The sequence below is a fragment of the Sinocyclocheilus grahami genome, unplaced genomic scaffold (genome assembly GCF_001515645.1).
Source record: "Sinocyclocheilus grahami isolate Dianchi unplaced genomic scaffold, SAMN03320097.WGS_v1.1 scaffold85.1, whole genome shotgun sequence".
NCBI lineage: Eukaryota > Metazoa > Chordata > Actinopteri > Cypriniformes > Cyprinidae > Sinocyclocheilus > Sinocyclocheilus grahami.
In genome coordinates, this window is record NW_015505264.1 from 2,516,708 (window position 1) to 2,532,040 (window position 15,333).

Genomic DNA, 15,333 nt, shown 5'->3' on the forward strand with positions numbered 1-15,333 from the left:
ACACATATACTGTATATATACATACATATACACACACACACATATGTATATACACATGCACGTATATATATATATGCATATATATATATATAGAGAGAGAGAGAGAGAGAGAAAGAGAGATATTACATGTAATGTATATAATATATAATATAAAATATAAATATAATTTTAAATGTCAAAAGCATATTTCCTATCAGATTTTGTGGTTTCTTTTTTTGGTTTTGTGGTTTATTAATTTATTAAAAATGGGAAGATTATACAATTACTCAATGAGCAAGATGAAAAATAATGTGGATGAAATATCTTCAATATATTTGGGTGGCGCATCAGCCTGAGGTGTGAAACACGACAGGCATTAGTCATGGATCCAGAAGAGCCCATTTACTCTGACAACTGTGGGCAAGGGCAATTAACTAAAAACCTGTAAAAACAGCTAAGAGACATGACATCCAGTGTATAACACTGAGAAAATCTAGTTTTGGTAGATATTATGACAACAGAAAGCCATAATAACTCCTGCACAAGGGAATTATGGGATGGGGCGGTAGGGGTGAGTTCAACACCTTGGTCTCATCTTGCATCTCCAGGGTGTATGTGACAACCTCCTCAGTGCTGCAGCTGTTTGGTCGCGTCCACTCCAGTGTAACCCAGGACGAACCTGCCTGTACCAGCCGCGGAGGTAAAGACGTCTGCGGGAGACTTCCTGTGGTGTAGAGGACGACTTCTGTGCTGAATCCACTGCAGAAAAAAAACATTATATTCATGAACAGTCATAAATCCCATCCTTTCCCATCCTATAAAGATTATACGACATATCTGTGTATCATCAAAGCATGTGAGAAGCACAAAGTTATAAATTGTTTGGACTTTCTCCCCGAGCACTCACAGCCGCCACTCACAGTGAGTAGTGAGGAGAATTTTCTCATTTACTGCACCATTAAACACTAAGACACCACAGGGCCAAAATTCTATTAAATTGCGTACAACTAAAAGCACATAGGCTGGGTTATATTTATAAATATAGACTTTTTGCAGTAAATCATAAAGCAATTTAAAACACAATATTTCACCTACACCTCAAAAATAAGTACTATGGCGGTATCTTGAAATGATAAACTTATCTCGGTATCTTAACTAAAATAAATATTATATTCATTTACTATGATGTTTTGATGGTAATCCAAGATACTTCAAAAATAACAGAATTATCTTGCTAAAATAAATCAAATAAAATAATAGGTTACATTTTTACAGTGTAGTAGCACAAATAAGTACTTTGTAATATTAATTAACCACATGTATTTTCTGTAGGGTTAGGGTTTGGTTTTACGGTTAGTTGCTTGTAATTATGCATACTTTAATGTTATTACTATAGTAAACACATGTAACGTAACTATATTACCTTAAAATTTTAAATAAATAATTATATTTGATTAAATTAATAAAAAAATAAAATTTCATAAAATTTCATTAAAGCAACATATGGTATTATCAGTGTTGGGGAGTAACTAGTTACATGTAACGGCTTTACTTAATTATAATACAAAATAGATGTAACTGTAATCCACTAACAGTTACTGAGAAAAATATGTGTAATTAAATTACAGTTACTTATGAATGATTACAAAGGGGGTCACATCTGAATATTTTCTGTAAAAAGCTAGGATATGTTGAATAATATTAATTTGTTGCTTTGTTTTTTATGTGCATGATGCCTCCTGCAATTTAAAGACCTTTTAGTAAAGCGATGCTATTCTGATGCTTTTGTTTGTTTCTCTTGTTTGAATTTGCAGCGTGCCACATCTGCCCATATCAATCCACATTGCTGCTGAAAGCTTTCGACTACAAGCTGTCTGAGAGTTGATTAACTGATTAACAGTTGAAAACATCCATTAGAAATGTAGAAAAGTCATCAAAAAGTAATCAGTTATATTAATAAAGTAATTGTAATAGTTACACTGCTTATTACATTTTAAATAGGGTAACTTGCAATTTAACCTTTTACATTTCCAAAGTAACCTTCCCAGCACTGGCTATAATTTTAAAATTACTGGTTATAATTTAATTTAACATTTTTTAAAAAATCAGTTTTTGTAGGAGACAGACAAATAAACAAACCTTGTGCCAATATCATTTAGTGCTGCCACTCGAAACGTGTACCCGACAGCAGGGCACAACCTCATTACTTTGCAGTGTCGCTGGTGTCCAACATAATATTCACGGAAAATGCTGTTTTTCTTCCCCTGAAAAAGAAACAAGAATAAAGACACAGTCAGGAATGACAAATAGGATGACAAAACAACACAAACATCTAAAAACATGGAGAAAAGGACATCGACAGTCACACGCAGTGGCAGAACAGAACACTCTTTAAATGAAAAGAACAACAACAAGAACAAAATTGCTGCTGGAAGCTGTGCTAACTATCACAACAACAGGAGCCGGTATTTAATTAAGGTTAAATGCAGAGGTATTCTGAATGGATTCTGTGGGGAAGAACGGCTGCCAGCATCTTCAGACACTTCTGGAGCCGCACAGCCACAGATGAGGAGTTTTAATGAACTCTTAATGAGGCAGAAAAGCTTTGGGTAAATGAAAATAACTGAAGTAGACAGGCTATGGCGTAAAGCGGAACAGTTGGTTAAAGCCTCAGTCGCCACAGGTCCAACATCTCATGCCATGGGGACAGGGAAAAAAACATCACAGGCAAAGAAGGAAGGCAAATAATAGAGAGGAAATTAGAGAGAAAGAAAAATCAACTGAATAGTACGAGTAGGATATAACCAAATTAATTTAGAGAGGTGATACGTACCTCATCCCATTCTAGAACATAATTGGTGATTTTTGAACCGTTGTCCGCAGGGGGCTGAAATTAAAATGAGAAATTACAACAAAAAAAAACAGATATACACTTCCAATCAAAAGTTTGTTGTTATTAAGTTTTTTTCAAATGTTTTTGAAAGAAGTCTTTTATGCTCACCGATGCTGCATTAAATTTATTTAAAAAACATAGTATAAACAGTAATATTGTGAAATATTGTTACAATTGAAAACAGCTGTTTTCTATTTGAATATATTTTAAAATGCAACATTAAAAATAAAAAAAAAAAATATATATATATATATATATATATATATATAAAAACATAAATCCATCATTACTAAGGACAATAAGCAAAAAGAAATATTTTTATAATGAATTATTATACAATGTGTGACTACTGCCAGGAGGTGATGCATTACAATGTTTTTACTACAGTTAAGGGTTTTTTCTTGGCATGAAGAAATGCGGAATGTGATTAATAAATCACCATAAACTAATTTTACTAAACTATATTACTAAGTAATACAGTTTGAACCTAAGATATATGAATAATTGTAGAAACTCTGCACAATAATACAAAATTCAATGCAATTAAGTCATACATACCTTCCACTGTAATGTGAGCGAGCTCTTGGTGCGATGGGACAGTCTGGGGGGTAGAGGGGTATCAGGAGGGGCACTGTGGGTAGTGAAGGCCCTCGCATCCGAACTGGGACCCTTTACGGAGTTACACACTGTGCTTACCCTGTAAAACACACATGGTGAGAATTTCCCAATGAGTATTTCAGAAAATCTGCTATTGTCATTTGAAATTAATCATTGCTGTATCCACTGTAGTTACAAGAAGAACACTCTGTGCCAGTACTGTGCCGTTTAATGTAAGCGTTCAGATGCAGAAAATTCTCATATTTAAGTACAAATCCCTTTTTTAGCATACATCATCTTTGATTTAGTCATGGTAATAGGACATCAGGCCATTCATCTCTCCTTGAAATAAAATTCAAAGTGGCCAGCTAATGGAGTGCTTCACCTCATTTGTGAGTCGCTTTAGTTAAAAGTGTGTGCTAAATGAATAAATGCAAATGTGAAACTACTCTTACCTGACGTGATAGTCTGTGGCTGGTCTGAGGTCAGTGAGGGTGTACTGGAGCTCCTCACCACTGAAACAGAGATGGACTGAGAGTGAAAGTCTGTTTGTGGGAGTAGATGGGTGAAGCATTCTTTAAAACCTCCTTCAGCTTTCCAATCAATTCATAATAGCCTGTATGCTTTGCTCCAGGGACCAAAAAAAAGGCAACGCTGCAGACTTACATGAGGATTTTTTCCTAACCGCACGGGGAAGAATGTTATGTAACTATACTAACGAATGAAAACAAATAGCTTTAGTGATTCAGAACACATACATCAATAAAATTATGATTCTAAACAGTGGCCCTTACCTATACCCAACCTTGTATTTCCCATCTCGGCCCTTGTCCTTGAGCTGGAGCTCATAACCACAGGAAGGGACCCGTCCTGATGATCCCAATACAGAAACAGACGTCCATGACACAAGCGCAGAGCGGGACTGTACGTTAGACACCTGAGGGCCCAAAATACAGACAGATTCAAGTTTTATTACAAAACATAACTGCTTTAAATTGAACCTCCAAATCTAAAAGTAAATATTTAAATAAATAAATCATATATATATATATGATTTATAAATCATTAAAATATTTTTTTTTTGCAATACAATAATGTTTTTTAATAATTTTGCTGAAAATATTTTGAAGATTTATTTATTTATTTTTAATTAGCATATATAAAAAGGCTGTACAACAAGAATGACAGTACAAAACAATTTGCAGAGAAGAGTCTGAGAGAAGACTAAAAGTTCAAAATAAAGTGAGACGACTGAAAGGCAGGCCCATTTGAATTGTAATTCCCAATTATTTATGATGTCTGGTACATCAATAAATCTAGGCAGCTGTAAATAGTACTTAATTCGGGTGCCAAGGCTACTGCAGGCTCGTCTTCAGTGAATGAAGCATCAGTCAGAGCACCCTGCAGCTGATGTCCTCCACAGTTGCTCAAAGCGGAGAGCGACTGCTCATTCACAAAACAAAAACATCTTCAGCCACAGCAAACCAGACTATTTATCTGACACTTGCTGTTTTGCATTCAAACCAAGTGATTTTGTATTAGTAAAGAATGAAAGCAAGAGCTATAAGGAGTATCTTCACAAACATCTAAGCGTCGGCTGCATTAGTAAAACATTACAGGAACTGATCATGACGAAAGACACTGAAAAATGCTTCATTTATGAAACTGTAATGCCACAGCACCAATCAGGAAAGCAGAAACAGCTTCTTGTGTAGAATAAAAATGAGTTTTTTAGGGTGAGATAACAGAAAAAAGCACAAAAAAGCAGGTAAACGTGTTATCATCTTGATAATACACACAAAAAAGAGACTTAAATGGCAAAAAGGTATATGTTCAGTTACTCAATCTACGCAAAATATATAATATAAAATACGTATAAAATACATTAAAACAAATACATATCTAGAAATTTAATAATATATTATCTAAAAAATATACAAAAATAATAAAAAAGGTTTATATAATATAATATAATAACAATTCTCTTAAAAGATATATTAAAAAATACTTGATAACATGCCTCAAACATTCTCCATGAAACACATGGGGTCTCAGAGACCTCAAATATAAAACATTTTCTTTTTAACATTACATTCTCTGCTGTACTCATTGTAATGGCACACTCCTGTCCATTGTTTACTTCAATTTGCTTTATTATATTTTCTACAGTGCGTTTCTGCAGGGGTCAATCTGACCTTGAACAGAAACAACATCACTACACTGAAGAAACAGTGTGTGCCTACTTTGTGATAGAACAGAGGGTTAAACGTTTCAAAGTGTATTTGCTGGTATCTGATTAGGTCAGAGGAACATGACAATTAAAGGCAATTACGATTATTATCTTTACACAAAAAGGGGTTCAAATATATGAACGAAAATGTACTGGATAGCAAAACATTAACCCATATGGCATCTACGCCAATGATGTCAGACCTTATATCAGAATGAACTGCACTTTTCTGAGCCATTTTTGCCATTACTTATAACTAACTGCTCCCAAGGTGGATACAGTGGGGAAAAAAAGTATTTAGTCAGCCACCAATTGTGCAAGTTCTCCCACTTAAAAAGATGAGAGAGGCCTGTAATTTTCATCATAGGTATACCTCAACTATGAGAGACAAAATGAGGGAAAAAAATCCAGAAAATCACACTGTAGGATTTTTAAAGAATTTATTTGCAAATTATGGTGGAAAATAAGTATTTGGTCAATAACAAAATTTCATCTCAATACTTTGTTATATACCCTTTGTTGGCAATGACAGAGGTCAAACGTTTGCTGTAAGTCTTCACAACAGTTTTCACAATTCATCACAAATATGAACATGTCTCAGTTACATCTGAAAACTAGAACAATTCCGAATGCTTTTTAATCTTCAATTTGAAATTTAACAAAACCTTCTTTTTGTGTTCTTTAATTAAATGCCACACCTATATATATATATATATATATATATATATATATATATATAAATTACAGATCTCTCCATTCTTTGTAAGTGGGAAAACTTGAAAAATCGGCAGTGTATCAAATACTTATTTGCCCCACTGTATATATATGTATATTCTTTAATAATCAATGTATTCTATATATTCTTTTTTGGTCTCCTGTATATTAATATCACATTTAAAACCTTAAACGCATATATAACATGCGTTCCCACTCAAAGAAAGAGACAAAGATTATGAAATCGGTAGCAGAGATGAGAAAAACATATTGATGTGACCAATCAATGAACCATTAAGCCATTCATTAACAGCTGCTGCCCCCTCGTGAACAGAAAGGGAAATGCTTCATTCTGACCATCTCTAAACAATTACAATCCTCATGTCTCAGGAGTCCTTATGTGGTTGCTAAATGCAGAATGGGTTTAACACATTATTATGAGGTTTCTAGGGTGTTCTGGATGGTTGCCAAGTCATCTATGATAATGCACCCTTTTTTCCAGGCCATACATATCCTGGTCGGGATTTCCAAATCACCTAAAATGTTTTTCTACACTACTCCTACATTATACTGTATGTGTGTGTATTTGCATTGCTTTGATCATTCTCTGTAGATCCCACCTTCTCGCACGCCACGATTGGTCGATTATGTATAATACCTGCACGCTATTGGTCAAACTACTTTTCAGTCATTACCTTCCACAAATATGAAAAAAAGGATGTATGAATCTGATCCCTAGACTCAAGTCAAGCTTATATGATTTCTCTAACCAATTTTATCATCCACCATGCAAATTTTCACACATCTGTTTAGAGAGAAAACAATAACTCTCCTTAACAAGCCTGCGGGATTTGAGGTGTCATTCAAACAATGTTTAAAATAGTTTAAAACCTAGCATTTGGTGTTTGTTTATATCCCTAATGCAAAACAAAAAAAAAGTAATGTAATGCTTTCGAAAAATTCTAGAATATTTATAGTGAAGCAATAATCCTGCAGGACAAATAAAACAATAACTGGCAACATTGGTCATTTTTGATTCGCTGAACCGTCTGCAGAAAGGAGATTTGTGAGATGACACGATTTAAAATCACTCACCTGCGGCTTGTCCATTCCTGATGGCACAGCCTGAACTCGTCTCGTGTCCACATCGTGATCTGCACAGAAAACACATTAAATGTAGCCATCCGTCTCCTATCAGTCATAAATCAGAGAGTGTGTGTCTGTAACATCTTCATGCTTGTTTGCATAGAGAAAGAAATACAGAGAACATAAATTCAGTATCTCTAGACAGAGATACAGATCTGAGGCAATAGAGACGTCCTGATGGATGGGCTGCCGGATTGGGCCTGAGCCAGGTCGGAAAGTGTCTGTCGGGGAGTGAGGTTCATAGGTCTGGCTCTTATGGGGCCCAAGGGGCTCCTGCAATGAGTCATCACTGCAATGAAGTCATGGCAACATGACCCCACACTGACCTCCATGGTTTTCCCCCAATAAGATGTTGTTGGGATTTAGAGATAGAGGATGTTTTCATTGGATTCTTTATTTTATTAGAGGAAGAGGGAAAAGAGTGGAAAAATGAGAGATTCCACTCCATGTATGGATTAAAATCTGGTCAAAGTGATCTTGAATTACTCATTGGATTCAAAGGAGTCATGATAGTGTTGGAAAACAATTTTGAGAAGTAAAGTGATCTTACAAACTACATTTCAGCAGAAAACTGATAAACGTCACTAATTTTTGTAATACAGTACTTTGCATGTTAAAATAAATAAACTAATAAAAAGGTAATTCTGATAACTTTTTCTCATAATTGCAACTATTTCAAAATTGACATTCTATTTAACAAAAAAAGCATGTTATTTCTTCTAAATTGTAATTATATTTTCTCAATATTTGTTAAAATATTTTTGCAAAATGATACAATAAATTACAGTGTTGTCTTGTTTCATTGGTGGTATTAAATGTAAAAAATATATGTTTAAAATAATTCAGAAAGAAAATTATTTATTTAGCAGGCATGTATTAAACTGATAAAAACTGACAGTAAGCATCTATATAATGTTACAAAATATCACTTTTTTACTTCAAATGAATGTATTAATTAATCAATTAATCAAAGAATCCCCTTTTGCCGTTTTCAACATTGATAAAAATAAGAAATTGTTCTTAAGCACTATCGTTCAAATGTTTTGGGTCAGTATGATTTACTTTTAAAGAAATTAATAATTCACTCAGCAGGGACACATTAAATGAATCAAAAGCGACAGTAAAGACATTTCTATTTCAAATAAATTCTTCATTAAGAATTCTCATTCAAGTTTTATGATTTTTACAAAAAAAAACGATGTGTTTCCAACATTGATAATAATAATACATGTCTCTTGAGTAGCAAATCAACATATTAGAATGATTTCTGAGGGATCATGTAACACTGAAGACTGGAACAATGACGCTGAAAATTCAGCTTTGCATCACAGGATTAAATTACACTTAGAATATAGTTATTTTAAACTTGAATAATATTTCACAATATTACTGTTTTTACTGTATTTTTTAATGAAATTATTGCAGCCTTGGTGAGCATAAGAGACTTCTTTTTAAAAAACATATAAAACAAATATCTAACAGACACATAATTTTGAACTGTAGTGTAACTAGCTAACTTTTCAAAAGCATAGCTAGACTTGCTTTCACTAGTTGAAATTATGAGTAGTTTGTTGACAAGCCACAGCAAAGTCCTGAACACCGCTGGAGACTGAAGACCAAGTCTAAACGTCTGGTGTCATGCATTTCACCCAGATCTGAGCATCTTCTCAGACATTCTCCACAGGAACAGCTCCTCTTCTCGTCTCTTAATTTAATTTGCCGTGCCTTTTCCCTATGCATTTTAACACGGACCAGCCTTGTGCTGTCACTTCAGACAGGAAGAGATCTGTGTCTCATTATGCACTGTGGTTTCGCCACAGATAGATTACAGACACACACACTCTCTCTCTCTCTCTTTAACACACGCAGACACAGAGGCATGGGAACCAAAGGTTCACAAGAACAAAGACCAGGGTAAGATAAGACATTCAAGAACAAAGAGGAAAACAGTGAGACAGTGAGCCGTTTTCAAAGGAATGATGAAAGAAAAGGAAAGGATGATATGATACAGAGAATTATGGAATCTACTGCATCTCATGCAACATGTGTTCCACATTCATCCACCATCTGATCCCAGTACAGCCACATCCCTTATTGGAATCCTTGACTATGTGGAATTCTTCAAGCTTACTGTATAGTATACTACATACTTGAAATAAATACTGTGTACTAAGATTGGAAATCAAGAACTGATTCTTCCTTACAGCTAAATAAATGCTGCAATGAAGATGACGAGAAAGGCTGAGCAACACAAAATAAAACTATAAAAGACATACAACTATATAGCATAACCAGCATAGTATGATTCAACAAATGACTCCTTAAACGGATTCTTTTTTTTAAATCAGTCAGAAAATTGAGTTAAAGCCTAAACATGAATTGTTATAGTATCTTTATCTATTAATACAAGTTAAAGATAAACATTTAGAGTTTTGTTGTAATAAATGACACTAAATAAAAATAAGAAACATTTCAATATTTAAAAAATATATATATATATTAAAAAATATATTTTTTAAATGACACATTTTGGAAATAAATCGTTATTTTTATTAATTAATTAAGTTCTGACCTTTCAGTTTTATCAAATAAGCCAAGAATGAAATTTTATAAATAATTATATAAATAAAGAAATTTTTTTGAGAAACGTATATGGTAAAATAATTATAATATTATGATTTGGTGCTCAAGTAAAATTTTTTATTATTATCAGTGTTGGGAACAGTTGTGCTTCTTAATATTTTTGTGGAAACTGTGATTTTTTTTTTTGCAGGATTCATTGATCAATGATTGATTAGTTCAAAAGAAGAGCATTTATTAGAAATAGAAATATTACTGACCCCAAACATTTGAACAGTACCGCACAACTATACACTCCAGCAGCAGTAATAGTACTTTTAGTATGCTATTCCCAGCCTATTTCATTCAAGCGACTGACTGTATTGCACCAGTAGTGGGCACTCTTCTACATTCACACTCACACTATATACTGTTTATCCAATGTGTATGTGTCACACTAAGGACACTGATATAACAGCTCAAAACAAAGGCTTAGAGGTAAGGACCCATAAAGCTTCATGGAAATGAGACTTTAAAGTCAACAGCTTGTGGACAAGATTGTTGACTCTGACTGCTTCTCTTTGAGTCCAGCTGACACTGGAAGTATCCTTTGTTTTTGCTCTCAGCTGTTGCCACATGTATGAAAATACGACAGAGACATGAGAACAAAATCAGCAAGATATCTCTTAAATTAGAGGTGTTTTAAATTCGACTTAGCTCACCCTGTGGCTCAGTGTCTGAGTGTTTGGGGCTTCCTCTGGCTCTTCGATCTGGCCTCTTGTTGCCAGGGCTTCCTCCTCCTCCTCCAGGGCTGCTGTGGCTCTTGCCATAGCCATTAGCAGTGGTGGTGCAGGCCGTGGTGTTCTTGTAGCTGTTGGACAGCGGGCTGGTCACCTGACTTAGACTTGTACGCTCCACCGGCTGTTTGAGCTTCTTGGGTGGAGGTTTACAGTACTCCTCATGACCCATGAAAGTGGAGATGTTATACAGCGGGATGATCTCTGAGATAAGACAAAGATCGTAATTACACTATGGAAAGTAGAAAGCAAATGCGTTGCATACACATGAGCACAAAAATGTTAAACAAAGCAACATATTTATGTAAAACATAATTACTGATATACTTTATACTGTATTTTAAAATTTAGTTTACAAAATTCAGTATATACAATTTATATTCTAGTCTACAAAAGTGTTTTAAGCAGCGTTGTGTATACATAAGCACAATAATGTTAAATAAATCAAAACTTAATATATTACTCAAACTATTTTAGGTTAATTTTCTTATGTTTTTAAAAAAATTAAAATATTTTAAAATATTTAAAATGTAGTTTAATAAAAAAAATGTTATAAAAATGTTATAATATATAAAAAAGATGTAATGTGTAAAAAAAGTCTTAAATGTTATAATATATAAAATGTAATATATTTTTATATTCACTACACAATTTGTACTTGTCTACAAATCCAATTTTGTGCAGCAATGTGCATACATATTATTTAAAATTTTAGTACAGAAAATAAATTCATATATTTAAAATAATTTTATATAATTATATATTTCGTATTCAGTACATATTTAGTTCATATTCAGTATACACATGACGACAAAAATGTCAAATAAATCAAATTACCTTTACATAAATAATATTATAAAATACAGTATATATTTAATATTAATAACATTTTATATTCAACATACAATTTATATTTGTCCACAAAAGTAATTTTATTCAGTACTGTATATCTCACCACACAAATGAAAATAAATGAAAATTTAGCAATTCACAGATTTTATATATATATATATATTTATTATATTTCATATTTAGTTTAAAATATCTATCAGTCTACAAAAAGGATTTCAATCATATTCAATAAGAAAATAGTTCCTTAAAAGCACAAGAAATATTCAGTTAAGCATGTCCCAACTTTTCACTGGTAATGAATGTTCAGATTGGTTGTGTTGTGTTTTCATAGCTTTGTGTGATATTTCGCTTTCATGTTGAGCTTGGTTAGGACAGTGTTATGATTCAGTACAAAGAGACGGTTGCCCATCCTCACTGAAGTATGTGTTCAAATAAGTGAATAAGACCAGGACCTTTAGTCTACAGTGGACTATGAAGCTTACCTTCCGGAAAGATGGGTGGCAGTCGGTGCTGATAGAACTGGTGTGGGGGCACGTCACCGGGGCTGACTGGGGGATAATATGACGTATGTGAAGCCGGAATAAAGTGTGGGTGCGTCAGGTACGGCGGGTGAATGTGGTGGCTCGGGGACAGAGCCGGAGAGTAATTCGGAGGGTAACATTCAGAATGAGGTGTGACCACAACCCTCCGCATGCCCGTGTTGTCCTCCAGAACCTGAAAATACAAACATCCACAGACGTCATACCAAACAATTCCCAACCTCACAGGCCCTCTGATGTCAGTCATTAGTGCCCCACCCGACAAACAACACCGGATCTAACGTGCCAGCAGTTACGAGGCAACCACAGATGTTCAGTGCCACTTTAAACAAAGGGCAGGAATGCAAAAGTAAACAAGGCCTTCTAATGGAACGGCCATCAAGTACATTCCACTGGAGGAATGCATGCACGGAAGATGCTTACAGGAATCACAGATCTGCTGGTACAGTTCACATGGGAAAACCAACTCACTGTCCTCAACTTATAACCCACGCTGACCTGCTTGGTCACCCAAGGTTAAAGAGGAGGTTATTGACGACAGCAGAAAACTGTTCGTTACCAAAAATGCTTTTACTGCAGGAAAATCAGCATGTTCTTGGTTCAAGCAGTGAGCTATTAAAACACTTACACAGCATGTACCTTCAAGCCCCCCTGGGAAGTTCATATTTTTTAGTTCGTAACTGATGCAATGTGCATTTAAATGATTGAAGATGCAGTGATGAGGGGTGTTTTCTGGCAAACAGTATACAATTTTTTTTACAAAGTGTTCACTCAATATTTATAATTAATAATTATGTCCAATACCAACTAGCTTTTCCATTTTAAACCAGAGGGAAAGCTTTGTCCAGAGATAAATACTGACATGTGGGGAAAACAAGCACAAATTTATGTTTGAGTTTGCGTATTCTGCCACGTGCAAAGACAGATTATGTCAAATGTTCATTTGTGCTTATAAATTAAGCAAAAAATTTAACATCATAGTGATTTCAGGAGAACCAGCAATTGCTCACATCAACAAATTCATTTTTTAAATAGTTTTATCAAGTTTAGCTCTAACTGTTGATGTGAAATTGTTAATATGTTCATTTTAATATTTAGTATTTTTTAAATCAAGTATTAATTGTATTAATTAATCTCAGAGGTCTACAAACTCAGTTTCTGGATTTATTCACTAATATTAAAAAATTAATCTTAAATCATAATGTCAAGACACTGTGAAACTATGATTCTATACAACTCAAGCATATCTGGACAGGTAATTAACTCATAAATAGTATCATGGTATGGCACATTATTATTTATTAGGTAATGTGTTTAAATACAATTAAAAAATCTGGGGTCAGTAAGATTTTTATTTTGGAAAGTAAATACTACATTTATGGAGCATAGATGCATTCAATTAATCAAAAGTGACTTATAATAAACTTAAATAAATTTTTTAATTACAATCATTTTTTATTTGTAATGATATTTTACAATATTAATGTTTCTACTGTAGTTTTGATCAAATAAATGAAGCCTGGGTGAGAATAGGAGATGTCTTTAATTAGCATAAATAAATCTTAATAAAAAAATCTAACATAAAAATCTATTTTAAAAAAACAACCAAAAAACTTTTGAACGATATTGTATGTTGACTGTTACATATGTTTTTATGTAGAGATAAAAAAAACTGCCATTTATGAGGCCACATGCTTGTGCAATAAAACGACATTTCCCATCATTTTCTGAGGCAACAGAGCAACAATTACACACATAACGAGCATTATCATCACTTCATTTTGATGCACTTGTGCTAAAACGCTTCCATCTTGTTGAGAAGTTCAAAGAGAGAAACTGGTGTGCAGGTCCTGTCCTTCACATTCGGGTGGAATGCACTAATGAATCATATTTACACGAGTGACCTTTGTGCCATTATAACCCTCCCACTGATTTATTACACCCACAACTCAAACCCTTTTTCCTGCCCTCTCTGCAAGAGTTTTTGACCTTTCTACTGAAAGGTCACTGCCGCCGACCTTTAGCAAACTCTGGCCTGACACCGTTCCTTAAGATGAACAACTTGGAATTTTGTGCCTGTTCTTCTGTTGTTTGTTTGGCTGCTGCATACTAGAATCACACTTTGTAAACATGTTTCCAAGAAAGGGATATTCGCCTATGAGGGGTGAAATCACATCCTCATTGTGCGAGAGAGGTTTCGCCACCCCGACGCATGGCCCTGACCCATTCCTGACGGTTACCTGGGAGACGTAACCAGGAGGAACGTGGATTGGTGGAATGGAACCATTCGGTGACATCATGGGAACTTCAGCAGGCCCTGAGGCAGAAAAAAAGAGAAGAAAGCTGTCAATCAAACAGTAACACAATGTTGACTCCGCCCCCTCATTCCATCACATAATGCAAGGCTAAGCAAAGAAAATTCCAGGGGCTATGAGAAAACAGCAGAAAAACAGGAATGCATTGGTAATAAGACACGTATATGCTTAAGCGATGGAATTACACAAGTTAATCGCAAAGCTACCAATTGCATTCTCTTCATTGTATTCTATTCAAGCGATATATACTATATACGTAGGAAATCTCAACTGCACAATTGTTTATATCATATATCATATCTATATTATCACCCAGCAACATATTTAAAGGATATATTATATCCATCTTTATCCGCATATATACAGTACTCGGTTACACTTTACTTGAATGGGTGTGCATAAGACTGACATGACACCTTCATAATCATGACATGACACATGTCATGAATATGAAGGTTTTTTTATGCATGTTTATGACAGCTGTCATTAACTGTCATTCACTCATATATGACATTGTTTGAGATGTCTTTGTTATGGGCTATGGTTAGGGGTAAGGGTAGGGGTAGGGTTAGGTTAGGGTTAGGTCAAATAATGTCATCTTTGCATTAAAAATGACATAACTGAGCGAATGACACTTAATGACAGTTGTCATAAACATGCATAAAACCTCCTTCATATTCATGACATGTGTCATGTCATGATTATGAAGGTG

The 15,333-nt window shown here is 34.3% G+C and overlaps 1 protein-coding gene across 1 annotated transcript in view; it reads right to left on the minus strand.

Annotated features, from left to right (window-relative positions):
- Positions 1-15,333, minus strand: part of fndc3bb (fibronectin type III domain containing 3Bb) — a 71,191-nt gene that overhangs the window by 22,346 nt on the left and 33,512 nt on the right. The window contains exons 4-13 of the mRNA XM_016274271.1: positions 14,547-14,623; positions 12,250-12,481; positions 10,841-11,119; positions 7,509-7,567; positions 4,264-4,406; positions 3,925-3,984; positions 3,431-3,569; positions 2,813-2,866; positions 2,119-2,243; positions 564-738 (exon numbers count right to left, since the gene is read on the minus strand). Of these exons, the coding sequence (XP_016129757.1) occupies positions 564-738; positions 2,119-2,243; positions 2,813-2,866; positions 3,431-3,569; positions 3,925-3,984; positions 4,264-4,406; positions 7,509-7,567; positions 10,841-11,119; positions 12,250-12,481; positions 14,547-14,623 (1,343 nt within the window). The remainder of the gene's footprint in view (positions 1-563; positions 739-2,118; positions 2,244-2,812; positions 2,867-3,430; positions 3,570-3,924; positions 3,985-4,263; positions 4,407-7,508; positions 7,568-10,840; positions 11,120-12,249; positions 12,482-14,546; positions 14,624-15,333) is intronic.